The sequence below is a fragment of the Simochromis diagramma genome, unplaced genomic scaffold (assembly GCF_900408965.1).
Source record: "Simochromis diagramma unplaced genomic scaffold, fSimDia1.1 OVJJ01000602.1, whole genome shotgun sequence".
Lineage (NCBI taxonomy): Eukaryota > Metazoa > Chordata > Actinopteri > Cichliformes > Cichlidae > Simochromis > Simochromis diagramma.
Genome location: NW_024387040.1, coordinates 8,580,496 through 8,594,623, shown reverse-complemented (window position 1 = coordinate 8,594,623; position 14,128 = coordinate 8,580,496). Strand labels below are relative to the sequence as shown.

General features: G+C 41.9%; 1 protein-coding gene across 11 annotated transcripts in view; it reads left to right on the top strand.

The window, feature by feature from the left end:
* The window catches only part of myom1b (myomesin 1b), a 28,647-nt gene that overhangs the window by 7,904 nt on the left and 6,615 nt on the right, over positions 1-14,128 (top strand). For 8 of the 11 annotated variants that reach the window (XM_040044179.1, XM_040044174.1, XM_040044182.1 and 5 more), the window contains 23 exons: positions 247-261; positions 716-877; positions 1,007-1,168; positions 2,555-2,696; positions 2,924-3,123; positions 3,331-3,384; positions 3,712-3,836; positions 3,961-4,144; positions 4,362-4,536; positions 4,614-4,735; positions 7,996-8,013; positions 9,561-9,757; positions 9,847-9,973; positions 10,494-10,678; positions 10,774-10,888; positions 10,969-11,125; positions 11,210-11,316; positions 11,415-11,459; positions 11,555-11,691; positions 11,781-11,925; positions 13,208-13,267; positions 13,542-13,609; positions 13,703-13,816. In XM_040044179.1, the coding sequence (XP_039900113.1) occupies positions 247-261; positions 716-877; positions 1,007-1,168; positions 2,555-2,696; positions 2,924-3,123; positions 3,331-3,384; positions 3,712-3,836; positions 3,961-4,144; positions 4,362-4,536; positions 4,614-4,735; positions 7,996-8,013; positions 9,561-9,757; positions 9,847-9,973; positions 10,494-10,678; positions 10,774-10,888; positions 10,969-11,125; positions 11,210-11,316; positions 11,415-11,459; positions 11,555-11,691; positions 11,781-11,925; positions 13,208-13,267; positions 13,542-13,609; positions 13,703-13,816 (2,816 nt within the window). The remainder of the gene's footprint in view (positions 1-246; positions 262-715; positions 878-1,006; positions 1,169-2,554; positions 2,697-2,923; positions 3,124-3,330; positions 3,385-3,711; positions 3,837-3,960; positions 4,145-4,361; positions 4,537-4,613; positions 4,736-7,995; positions 8,014-9,560; positions 9,758-9,846; positions 9,974-10,493; positions 10,679-10,773; positions 10,889-10,968; positions 11,126-11,209; positions 11,317-11,414; positions 11,460-11,554; positions 11,692-11,780; positions 11,926-13,207; positions 13,268-13,541; positions 13,610-13,702; positions 13,817-14,128) is intronic. The other 3 variants (XM_040044173.1, XM_040044181.1, XM_040044172.1) reach the window with 2 other exon arrangements.

The following is a 14,128-nucleotide window of genomic DNA, read 5'->3' as shown; positions in this document are numbered from 1 at the left end:
CTGATTGCCATTTTTTTCCATGGTGTGTAACTGGGCATGTACCATACAGTTTTTTACTAATGAAACAGATGCCTGCAACATGATTGATGATCGTCCAGTGAGTCCAAATGGATTTAAAAGCACAGCATAGTAAACAGCTGTGTTATAAATCTAACTCCAGTGGGGAGCAGGGTGGTGGGAAGTTCGGAGAAGAACAATGGGCGCTATTGCATTAACATTTTTGTTGTTGCTTTTTTGACAATGCAGGGGCCATTACTGAAGGTAACAGGGTGTCGGGAGTGTGGTCTGAAAACGATTTTCTCCAAGCATGGCCGTTTTTGTCTGAATAGAAAAATCCACAATAACATTCATAATAGTCTAATTAAACTGCAGATAGTAAGTGTGCAAAAATGTACTAATTTTTTAATGCATGAAAACATGAATTATTTCAGCAGTTGTTTTTGTGAGAGCTGCAGTGAAGTTTTAGAGTCCCCCTTTTGGTCTGTATTTGTGTTTTTGCCCTTTATCCTTTTACATCTTATACACGCTCACTTTTCCACCGTTTTCCATCTGGGTGCAAAACTTTGATAGTTGATGTGTGCAACACCTGTAGTTCCACTTAATTCAATCTCAGTAGTCTGAATTTGTGAGATTCTTTATATATATTTGTGTGTGTGTGTAAACTGTTTAATAATGATACCAGCCAGTGACTTTGTTGTCACATCCTTTTGTATAGTTGGCCCAGTGTCCGAGTACGGCATCACCTTCCAGACTCACATTGTTGATAAATTCGGTGTATCATTTGGAAGGGAGGGCGAGACCATGAGTCTGGGGTGTACAGTCATCATCTACCCTGCCCTGCATCGCTACCAGCCAGAGGTGGAGTGGTATAGAGATGGTAGGAAGACTTACTGTGATACTGAACAATGCCCGTAATGTACAGTTCTTGTAGATTTAAATCAGTTGTTCTCTGTACTGTAATATGTTTACCTCTTACCTTGCTAATACTTATTGGCCTGCACTCCAGATGTTCTGCTGTCTCCCTCCAAATGGACTCACATGCACTGGAGCGGAGATCGAGCCACCCTGACACTCACGCACCTGAACAAAGAAGACGAGGGCCTCTACACCCTGCGCGTCACCACCAAGTCTGGATATGAGACCTACTCAGCCTACGTTTTTGTCAGAGGTAGGTACATCCTCGCTGAACGGTTTCTTGTCATTAAGTCATAATTATTCTATTTAGATTATCTTTTGACTGATTTAGAAATTAGGCTTTATCTTCATCTGTAAACATGCCATTTGTTTGGTCCTATGCTGCCAGCTGAATCTGGCACACATGCACAGATTCACAGAGCATGCGCAAAAATATCCTCCAGCTTTAATCTCAGCTGTTTTGTCCAAATAACCTTAATAATTCAGATCCAGGTTTGAGTTTTGAGTCTAAACTAGCTAAGCTCTGACTCATTCATGGTCCAGCTGACCAACCTTCATACATCACACAAGATTTAGTATATTAGTAAAATTATAAAAACTAATGTTATATATCTAAGATGTGCTCACATAGATATTTCTACTGCAGTTCTTTTACATTAGTCAAGTGGACTTCCTTAAAAAATGTTTTTAAAGCCTGTCAGATCTAGATCAAAGTCACAACAGATTAAACCCTGGCACCCGATGATGCAATGGCATCTAAAAGTCAAAGTGTTTGGATGTTAGTGATGGTTTTAAATAGGATATCTCTAATAGATACACCACTGAGTGGCAACTCTCTGGCATCTGTTTAAATAGCATGGAAAAATAGGTCACCAGAGCTTATCTTTGCTGCCTTCAGAGACAGTCTGACCTTTGAAGCTTCAGCTTCTACATAGGAACCATGCTAAGTATGAGGAGGCTGAAAAATATCCTGCTCATTCTTCTGTTATAGTTCAGGGTCATTTGGTAAAGAAGAATCCAGGTACAGTCTCCACAACAAAACACTATACGATCATGGCTGCAGCCATGCTATTCTTAGAGAGCTCAAATCTGGAAGGAGTTTGGCTGTGAGCTCAGACACATCCTGTAAATATCTGCTTTAAGGAGGAACAACAGTTTCATTTCAGTGCTCTCTGGATAGCTGTGTGAGCCAGTGAACAACCAAAATAAAAAACAAACACAAAGTGAATATTTAATTTTACAATCTATAAGGATGTAAATTCCAGACTTTATTCCCCCACATATCCAGTTTAAAATAAATCTGTCTCTCTATTCTAAAACCTTTGTCTCTTTCCTTAGTGTCCTGACTTTACCTAGAGATGACAGGCATGTTTGCTTTATTTAAAAGTCACCTCTTTTATCCCTTTTCCCTTCAGCGCAGGCTTGTGCTAATTCTGTCCTCCTGCTTGACCTGAAATATTCCTGGCATTGAACCCTGCAGCTGCACAGTTCACCCACATGGTCCACTCGCTATAAATCAAACATCCTGTCAATTTATTGTAAATATAAAGCTGAGCTAAAGCTGAATAAAACAATAGAACATGCACGTTCAGAGCGCGCACTCATACTGTCCTGATGATATTCTTCTTGCATCTGTTAGATGCTGATGCTGAGGTCGAAGGAGCTCCTGCAGCCCCTCTGGATGTGCGCTGTTTGGATGCCAACAAGGATTATATCATTGTTGCATGGAAGCAGCCAGCTGTTGATGGTGGCAGCTCCATCCTGGGCTACTTTGTGGATAGGTTGGTCAATGTGTCGCTTCCTGCTACTCTAACCTCCAAAGCTAAACTGGATAGACACCACAGAATGAGCTATCAATGCAAAACATAAAAGTCTTTCTCAAGTGAATGTCAGAGGAATAAGGCAACACAATATTGGTGATAACATGACTGACAAGTAGTCTTTAGGTGTTTGAAATAAAATCAAAAGTCTGAATGTGACATACTAATATTTTAATGTTTACGCACAGGTGTGAGGTCGGAACCACTCACTGGATTCAGTGCAATGACACCCCGGTGAAGTTTGCCCGATTCCCCGTCACTGGTTTGGTCGAGGGGCGCTCTTATATCTTCCGTGTGCGCGCTGTAAACAAAAGTGGCATAAGCCGCCCATCCAGAGTCTCGGAGCCGGTGGCTGCAATGGACCCAGCTGACCGCGCCCGCATGAGAGGTAGTTGACACAGAGAGGAATTTGACTGTATCGTGAATCAAAGCATCCGATGCACAAACACTCTTAAACATATTTAGGGATTTTGAAGAATAAAAGATGTAGTTTGGGCATTAGTTTTGGCACTGGAGCAAAATATAGAAAACATTTAGCTCACAGAAAATCGCAGGACTGACAATGTGTCTGTACTGATCTACTACATGTTCGCAGGTACTTCTGCTCCCTGGACTGGCCAAATCATTGTCACGGAGGAGGAGCCTGCAGGTAGGAGGTCAAATGCTTTTGCATGATGATTTATATCAGAGAGTGACTCAAGTAGAAGTGGATTATAAAATTCTCCAACTCTGAGTCCACCTGATTCAGGCTTATTAACCACATTCAGGGAAGAAGAAGCACCTGTGCTTTTTCATTTATGCTCTATTTATTATCAATGTAATTATTAAAAAATAATAAAGAAGAAAGGAATGATAACATTTCTTGAATAGATGCATTTTCCAATAAGTGGTGGATGTGATCTTAATACATCCATCTGGTGTTGAAGGGTCAATCTTTCTTTTTTGGAGACTTAACTCTTTCCCTTTTGACCATCAGAGGGCATTGTTCCCAGCAAACCCTGTGATCTGCAGGTGACAGAGGCAACCAAAAACTATGTGGTGCTGAGCTGGAAGCCACCCGGAGAGAAAGGGCTTGAGGGTGTCATGTACTATGTGGAAAAGGTAAATTATTCCTCCACTTTTCCTCAGATGCACTTTAACTAAACGTTTCTGTTTTCCTGCATATGAGATTGTTACATGGCCTGAGTTTCAGTGACAGTGTGACGTTTTCCTCTTTGCCCATCAGTGTGTTTCCGGTACAGACAGCTGGCAGAGGGTGAACACGGAGATCCCAGTAAAGTCTCCTCGCTTTGCGCTGTTTGATCTCGCAGAGGGAAAAGCCTACCGCTTCCGTGTCCGCTGCTGCAATTCTGCCGGTGTTGGCGAGCCATCCGACCCGACTGAGGCCACCACAGTTGGAGACAAGCTTGGTCAGAAGAGAGATAAACATAAACATAGAGAAGATTAGCTCTTTTAGATATTAAGAGTCTTATTTGTCACACAATGCTATCAGGCAAACTGGTCTGAGATCTGTTTTGCAATCATGACTCCTGCATCACAGATCTGATGAAACTGAACATTTGCACGGTACAAATATATTATGTTAGCACTGACTCAGCCCCAAAATGTAACTATTCTTGTGTGCAGATATCCCATCTGCCCCAGGAAAGGTTATTCCCACCAGAAACACGGACACATCAGTTGTTGTGTCCTGGGAAGCGTCTTGCAATGCCAAAGAGTTAGTGGGATACTACATCGAGGGCAGCATTGTGGGGAGCAACGTGTGGGAGCCCTGCAACAACAAGCCTGTGAATGTCACCAGGTAAAAATGACCCCTCTTGCTTTCTTTCAGCGATTTCTGATACAAATTCATGGCTACTGCACTTTCTGCATTTACAGGTTCATCTGCCACGGTCTGATCACAGGAGAGAAGTACGTGTTCAGGGTGAGGGCGGTGAACGCTGCAGGGATCAGCCAGTTCTCCCAGGAGTCAGAGGCTGTGGAGGTGAAGGCTGCTATTGGTGAGTACAGTGGATCCATCACATCTAAATACAACAAAGTAATGTAGTAATCAGAGGACGTTAATAATTCCAGTTTACTGCTATTTAGATTAAGATTTGTTTAGAGATGTTAAAAAAACTAAACTGTTGGTGTTATATTGTGCATTTCTGAGCCAGTTGTGCTGGAAATTTCAACAAGGCACACCTCTTGGACGCACTGAACACCACAGACTGATCACTGCTGTCATTAGCAGACTCTCTATGTGGAAGAAATAATGCAACAAGCTGATTTTTCTTGATATTTTACCACGAATTGTGTTGTAGGCTACTACTGTTCTCTTGAAACATGTCTTCAGCTCCCACACTTTCTCCACCATTGTTCCACTCTGTCACCCTGTCACATTATTCTGCACTGTCGTATGCTCTACCTACCTCCTACCCTGTCTGGCCACATCTCCTCTAGCGCCTCCTCCTCCCTGCACAGCCTGAGGCGGGGCTGGGGGTCAGGACTTGTAGACTTCCTCTAATTTGGGTCAGTGCGATCCAATTCAGCGGTCGTTACAAAGTAGCTCAGTGTCACACATCACCACTATCACCACCACCTCCCCGCATCTCCCCTATCCTATCTCGGGCACAGGATGTGTCGGCAACCCCACATTAGAGCTAAAGGTACCACCATTCGAACCCCCCCTGTTATCAGCTAGCAATGTTATTGTTCCGTTGGTCTGATTCTTTATAACTCAATATTTTTACATTATTTCATTCAACTCAAAGTCAATAAACTGCACCCTAACACGTACTTTGCATGCCAGCAACAGAAACAGTGTTACTGTTTTAATAATGATGCTGTTTCTAAATTCCTGCACGTGTTCCCTAACAGTAACATCTCTCTGCATTAATACTAACACAACTTTCAGCCTTTGGATGTCACTCATTCACTGGCTGGCTTTGCGCTGAGCAGCATGCTTCGTTATCCCTTGTGAAACACTCTTAGCAAGAATGCCAGTGCACATATATTTTAAGAAGAAAGATGTGTTGTTGATGACACATCCTTTTCTGCTGGAATAATGTGTTACTTCAACACAGTCTTCAAGGCTGATTCATCATTAGAAAAACGAGTAGTGATGCTCATATGTGCAAGGAGACAGTTACTTCAGAGTCTTTAGTTTAACAAATAGATGCCTTACTGTGCCTGAGACTTTGCTGCTTAACTAAATTGTGCCCATAAGAGGAGTATTATGCTGGTTTTTGAAGGAAACCATGAACTTTTGCACACAAACGTCAGATTTGGGCATTTTCCCAATCAGAATAGTTTTACTTTCTTAGAACAAAAAAACTAAGATGAGATTCCAAAGGAAATTCTTTTTGGGGGGGGGGTATTTTACAACTGTTACTGAAACCACACAGACCGATGCAGCAAATGCAAATAGATTGTTTCAGCACAACAATCAGCAGTTTTTTATATGACAAACCTATAAATGTATACAGCCCGAGTTCCCAAAAAGCTGGAATGCTGTGTAAAACTTCCATTAAAAACAGGATGCAATGATTTTAAAATCTGATAAAACCATATTTTATTCACAATAGAACATAAAAAAAATGAGTGTTTAAATTGAGACATTTAATTTCATGAAAAATATTAGTTCATTTTGAGTTTGATGGTAACAGGTAAGTAGTATGACTGTATAAAAAGATCATCTTAAAGAGTTAGAGGTTCTCAAAAATAGAGATGGGTCAGTCAGTCAGATCTGTAAGATAAATCGGTACAACTTGAAGTCAAAAGATTCAGAGAGTGTGGCGAAATCTGGATGTGTGCGATCTTCAGGCCCTCAAGTGGCACTGCATTAAAAACAGACATAATTCTGTCGCGGGTTGGCCTCACTGAAATCACTGTCTGTTATACAGGTCACTAAGCAGAGCGAGCTTGTTATCAGTGCTCAGTTCAAAAGCCTGCATCTGTGAAGGTATGGAGGTCCATTAGTGCCTATGGAATTGGCGGCTTGCCCATCTGGGAAGACACTACAGATGCTGAAAGGTATATACAGGTTGTAGAGCAACATATATTCCCATCCAGATTCTTTTTCAGGGAAGCCCTCATGTATTTCAGCAAGACAATGCTAAACCCCACATTGCATCTACTGAACAACAGCATGGCTTCATAGGAGAAGGGTCGAGGTGCTGCTGCAGTTCAGACCTTTCACCAAGTCAAAACATTTTCAACACATCATGAAATGAAAAATACAGCAAAGAAGCCCCAGGACTGTTGATCAGCTAGTGTTCTTTATCAGACAAGAATGGGACAGCATGGCCCTGTTCCAATTTTTTGAGATGTGTTGCAACAATCAAATTCAAATTGACCTTATTTCTTCTTAAAAAGGCACTTTTTCTCAGTTTAAACACTTGACATTCAGTTCAGTTCAATTCAATTCAGTTTTATTTTTATAGCGCCAAATCACAACAACAGTCACCTCAAGGCGGTAGACCCTGCAATAATGCATACAGAGGAAAACCCAACAATCGTATGATCCCCCATGAGCAAGTACTTTGGGACAGTGGGAAGGAAAAACTCCCTTTTAACAGGAAGAAACCTCCGGCAGAACCAGGCTCAGGGAGGGGCATCTGCTACGACCGGTTGGGGTGAGAGAAGGAAGATTATGATCTACTGTGTATAAAATACAAATTTATGGGATTTGTAAATCATTGCATTCTGCTTTTAATTTACATTTTTTGGTACTGGAATTTTACAATGTGCCACCAAAACACTGAAATAACCTTTGAGTTCACTTGCAACTGAAGGAAAACTCGGAGTAATTAAAACACAGCACTACCACCCGTGAATTAGATCATGGTGTGCTGTTACATTTGGTCTCGATATACAACTTACGTCACTTTTGGAGCTGTAATCCAAGAGATGATGGAATCTGTTGGCATTGTTTCTAAAGTCATGAGTTTTTTCATTAAGGGCCAGAGCAAAGCCGCACACCCACATTATTGGCCGGCTGTTCTGTGTTACGTGCCTGCATGCTCTCATAATCCCAATTGAAGCCTGCTAACATGGATGTCACCTGCTGGTCATCTTGTCTTCATTTCCACTCCCAGTCAGATGAAGACATTGTTCTGTATTTGACTGCCAGTTCAGCAAATATTGCTTTTTAATGTTTTTGTGCTTGTTTCTTCTTATTTTGTTCTCTTAATGTGGTGTGATTGAGAAATGAGCTGTGGATGGATTTGTGCCTGTTTTTAAAAAAGCTTCTTCTGCTTTTCTCTGCTAACACCCGTAGGGGGCGGCATCCTACACGGTGTGTTGCCGAAGATGGGGCCGGGGGGTAACGTGGGACAACTAACTGAGCACAGGCCACGCTGGACGGGAACGCATGACACTGTCCAGTTCCCTCCCAACACTATGCAAAAGCGCAATAAAGCTCAAGCTGACAGTGAAGCCAGGGAAGGGGCCAGGGCTGCTAGCTCAGACCTCACAGACCCTGACCCCAGGGAGACTAAAAACAAGTGGGGCAAGAGAGGCGATGGGTCCCGGGCCCCTGAGCTGGCAAAAGACATGCACTCAGAGCCTGTGTCAGGCCCAATTTCTGAATCACATACTGACACAATCACAGCTGCACACTGTGACCCAGTAACTGCTGAGGCTCAGGATCAGGCTGTGGAGACGGCTGATGAGCCTGACGCCTCGCAGGCACGTAAGTTCTCAGTAGATGGTAATCGGGAGAAAGCGAAGCCCCAGAGAGAGTCAGCAGGTGAGCACCGAGGAAAACCTTTTGTCAAATCCAAATAAAACCACAAAGAAAAGTACAGTTTTTACCCACTTAAGAGCCATAAAAATATATTCTGCCTTGACTTCACATCAGTTTTGTAGGTACAAATAGTAACTTGGCTCTTTTTGAAGGTAAGTCAATCCAATTCACCGCCAAACCTGGGTTTAACTCATGCTTTCTGGCCGCCACCAAAACCCTAACTTATATGTGTAGTGTCAATCACCTCAGGACCTGCCACTCCTCTGATTACCCAGAGCACTTTAACACACAAAGACACCAAAGCAATTCATGGCAGTAGCCCCTTAATCACACCCTGTACTCGAAAAGTGGGTCATCCAACCAAGAGAACACTTGTGACCTGAGACCTTTTTGGGAGTGCACTCTGGACTTAATCAGACACCCACCTCCCAGACGCTTTGACCACCTTCTCACTCCTAATCAGGAGAGGGTATAAAGTTCATGTGACTATTTGTACTCGACAGGCTGCTTTATTATCACAGTGTTACTTGATCCTGCTTTTGTGGAGACCTTTGGCTCCCAGTCATTCCTTTAACCTGGTCTCTGAAATCGCTGTGCCCTTTGTTACCAGGAATACAGTGTAACAAGCAACATGTAACTGCACACTTTCTGACTCAGTGTATAAAACAGTGGTTTCTAAATTAGACTAATCTTTATTTATCTTTTGAATCTGGAACTAGAGAAAAATAATTTAATAATCTTACGGCTGCTGACTTCATAGTTAGAGTGCAGACATAACAATTAACTCCCAAAATCTCAATGTCACTGAGCATTAAGGTTACAAATGTGTTGGGTTGGACGAGATGTTGTTACAGCAGGTATTAACCTACAACTGTCTCTGAACCCACTATCCAGTAATCTTTAACATTGTAAGGAGAGTAACTGCTGGTGAGTTCCTGCTGTAAACTGTTTCCAATAATGGGACACTGAAGCTCTTCACAGTGAAAAAAGAGGTGTGGGAATTAAAAAGTATCAAATCTTTTGTGGCGCTTCAGTTTCCCATTACGTCAGTTTTCACGCCGAGGTTTTGCCGTATTAATTTGCGATTTGCGTCTCAGCCTCTCCCGCTCCACCCTATGGCATCACCGTCCTGGAGTGCGTGCGCGACTCCATGGTGCTGGCCTGGAAGCAGCCAACTTTCATCGGAGGCGCTGACATCACCGGTTATTTTGTGGATTACCGTGAGGTCATCGATGGCGTGCCGGGAAAGTGGCACGAGGCCAACATCAAGGCTGTCAGCGAGAGGGCCTACAGGGTGGGTTGATATGAAAAAACACCATCCGAGCCTGAAGTTATATGTGCTGAATGTGCAAGGGGCGAGTGTCTTTGTGTCTTCGTTTCCAGGTGTCCGATCTGAAGGAGAATAAGAAGTACCAGTTTCAGGTGCGAGCAGCCAACATGGCTGGTGTCGGCATCCCGTCGCTGCCCAGTAATACCTTCCTGTGTGAAGAATGGACCATTGCTGTCCCAGGTTGGTTGGGCCACATGTCTCACCAACTGAAAGAATATTTTAATGAACCATTTGATGAACAACAACAAACAAAAAAAAACCTTCCAATGCACACTGCTTTATTTTTCTGTCACCGATGTTGCACATAAATACAACTATATCAGAGAAATATGGTAAATAACACAAAAAAAATGAATTATTAGATAATTTGGTAACTTTTAATGTTGAAGAAAGTCACTTTATGTTATAAATATAAGAAAAAATACCAAAACAAATGTTCATCATCCATGAAAATGTCTTAATTGTACATATTTCTCCTGTTTGCCATTTATTCCTGCTGTACCCACAATTTTGTTGTACATGTATAATTACGATAAAGTGCTATTCTATTCTATTCTATTCTATTGGAATTGTGAACTGAATATTTACATGTTATAGATGGTTTCTGACAACACTATCACTTTAGGGATTTACAGAACCTTGAAAGTGACTGAGTAAACAGGATTTGTTATTTAGCCTCAGTCATCTTTCTGGGCTGCAGGACCTCCACATGATCTGCAGATTAGAGAGGCGCGGAACGACTCTCTGGTATTGCTATGGAAACCACCTGTGTACCAGGGCCGCGATCCTGTCAACGGGTTCTATGTTGACATCAAGGAAGCAGATGCACCAGAGGAGGCGTGGAGAGGAGTCAACACCAAAGCCTTAGAAAAGACATATACAAAGGTGCTAATCAGGAGTGCATTTATCTGAGAGATTCCCAAGTTTTAGCAGGATATCACAAATATATTTCAACATTGCTTTCTTTCTTTTTTTTGCAGATTAAGGATCTTAAGGAGGGAGAGAAGTATGTGTTCCGTGTGCGTGCTCAGAATAAAGCTGGAGTAGGAAAAGTCTCAGACGTGACAGAGCCGGTTCCCGCTCTGACCAAACCAGGTGGGATGAAATGATGGAACAAGTGAAGGTGACACTACAAAATTTGAGCAGATGAGAGTTTTACCTTCTTGTTTTTTTAGGCACGAAAGAGATAGTCGTAGATGTCGACGACGACGGTGTCATCTCCCTGAACTTTGAATGTGGCAACATGACCCCCGACTCCAAGTTTGTGTGGTCCAAAAACTACGAGGACATCACAGACACCTCCCGCCTGACCACAGAGACCAAGGGAACCAAGTGAGATGGCAACATTTTTAACATTAAGACTATTTGAGCGTCCCTCTCACCTCTCATGTCACGAATGCTGTGTTTCCTCTGCAGGTCTAAAGTTGTTTTCAATCGTCCCGGGGAGGAGGACATTGGAGTTTACTCATGTCTTGTCACTCACACTGACGGTGCTTCATCCAGCTACACTCTCTCTGAGGAAGGTGGGTTTGAAAATTGAGAGAAAAGAAGATTTTTCATATTACATGATGTGTTGCTTTTCTCATCTTGAATCCTGAATCTCTTCTTGTTTTCTTTTCAGAGTTAAAGAGGCTGCTGGAGATCAGTCATGACCACAAATTCCCCAGTGAGTGCTTCACATGGTATTTCTGCTTTATTTAGTGGTTTGTCATGAACTGGACTGACTTTCTAACTATTTCTTCATCACTTTCTTTACACCAGTTATTCCTCTGAAGTCAGATCTAGCTGTGGAGCTGCTGGAAAAGGGTCGCGTTCGCTTTTGGCTGCAGGCGGAGAAGATCTCCAATAACGGCAAAGTCGATTATGTTTTCAACGATAATGTTGTCTCTCAGGGGGAGGTCAGTGAGAATCTGCGTTCAGATATTTTACTTGTGTGCTATACCTGTGTTTTAAAGTAAAATATTTGCTGCTTTATTTGGGGTGGTAGAAATATAAGATGAACTTTGACAAGAACACCGGTGTGATTGAGATGACCATGGAGTCTCTGACCCCGGCGGATGAGGGCACGTACACCTTCCAGATGCAGGATGGAAAAGCTACCAACCAGTCCAGCTTGGTACTGATAGGGGATGGTATGTTTATTTAAAAAAAAAGAAAGAAAACATGACTTTTAATTGTGAATGAACGTGTACAGTCAAGGATAAAAAGCTCAGAACTTTATCCATTTAAAATAATTTAACACTCTGCCACGCTGGGTATATTTTGATTAGGTTTGATAGAAAGTGGCAACCCCACAAATTAAATTAAATAATATCTCTCATGTGAAACAACCAAAACGATTTTACCTTCAGCAGTAAAGCAGACTGTACCAGAGGCCATTATGGCTCAGGTGGTGGATGGTTTGATACCTGCTCCTTCCAGTCTGTCTGCGACTGGCCAGATATTGAATCCCAATTAGTCCTCTTCATGTTTCTCATTGGCATGATCACTTAAATATGTTTAAAGTGGCTTTTAGTAGGAAGCACTTGCCAAATTCTGACCCTACCATCAGAATGTTGCACCCGAAATTGATACATAACAAACCAACAGTGTTTTTCCAATCTTCTGTTGTCCAGATTTGGTGAGGCCGTGCAAACTGTAGCCTTAGCTTCTTGTTCTTAGCAGAGAGGAGTGGCACATCTTCTACTGTAGCCCATCTGCTTCTAGACTGGACGCGTTGTGTGTTCTGAGATGCTCTTTTGCGTACCTTGGTCATAACAAATAGTTATTGGTAAAAGGACTTATATAGTGCTTTTCTATTATAGTTGAGGATTAAAAGTGCTATATAAAAACATTTATATAACATACTTATTCGTCCATTGAGGCAAGCACTTTTTTCTAGTGTTTTCTAATTAACATTCACACTCCAATAAATGCATCGGAGAGCAACTCAAGGTTCAGAAGATGAGCCAGGGATCAAACACGCAATCTTCTGATTAGCAGATGACCTGCTCTACTTCCTGAGCTGCAGGGTGGCTTTTCTCTTCCGACCTCTAAGATCAATGTGGCATTATCTCACATCCTAGAGATGGTTGTTTGGGTAAAATCCCACCAGTTTCTGAAAATACTGAGCCACACATTCAAAGTCACTTAAATCATTCTTTTCCATTCTGATGCTTGATTTGAACAAGAGTTTTTCTTAACCATGTCTGCATGCCTAAATGCATTGATAGAGCAGTTTAACAGGTTTAGCTCATAAAGTGTCTGGTGAGAACTCAACATCTGCAACATATGAACACTAGAGGGCACTGAAACATTTTAGAAATCATGTTGTAATAGCTCCAGCTAAATTCTAATTTCATTTAATTGCACTTAATGGTATCTGTGTTGTTTTAAACCACAATTTATGAAAACTGTCATTCGTGTATTTTTCAGTGTTCAAGCAGCTGCAGAAGGAATCAGAGTTCCAGAGAAAGGAGTATTTCCGAAAACAAGGTAAGCGCATGAGCACAAGAGCATTTTAATGACTGATGGATCTGTGTTATTCTCAGAGGCTTAATCTTTTTCTTCAACATTTAAAACAGAACAAAAAATATAAAAGCTGACATTAACTCACACAGAAGATGCTGAAACCAGCAAATTTGGAATTTTTGCTTAAAAGTGATGAAGATTCATTAATCAGATTAACAGCTCTATGAAAATTTTTCACAGAATTGAGTTTTCATTATTTGCCCGATTGTCATCATTTTACCTGCGACGTTTGTTCCAGGCCCTCACTTTATCGAGTACTTGAGTTGGGAAGTGACACCAGAATGCTGCGTTGTACTCAAATGCAAGGTGAGCCTGTGTTTTAGAGATTTTACTTGTACATTTTTTCTTTTTTAATGTAACTGAGCTCTGAAAACATCATCCTGCTGTGCTGGAATTCAGGTGGGCAACATGAAGAAGGAGACCTCTGCACTGTGGCACAAAGACAGACACCAGATCAAAGTGGACGAGCACCTCGGCTTTGCAGAGGGAGTGCTGAAACTGGAAATTGCTCAGGTGAGAGTGTGAGAAAGTGAAGTGTGAATATCCGTATATATGTGTGTATATTTCTGTACTGTATAACCACCTTTGAATTCATTTGCATATATGGCTGTAAATGTGCTGCTCTGTTTCCCTCTGTGTGGATCTTTCTGTCCTTACCTTCCAACAGAGACAGGGATATGTACTATATACATGGAGGGCTGACTGGGCACAGGTGAAAAAAAGTCAAGAGAAAATAAATATTTGCAAAATAAAACAGGAAACAAGCCAGACATTTGAACTGCTCTGTCACAATCTCTGTCTTCTCTTTTCATCTAACCCATCTCT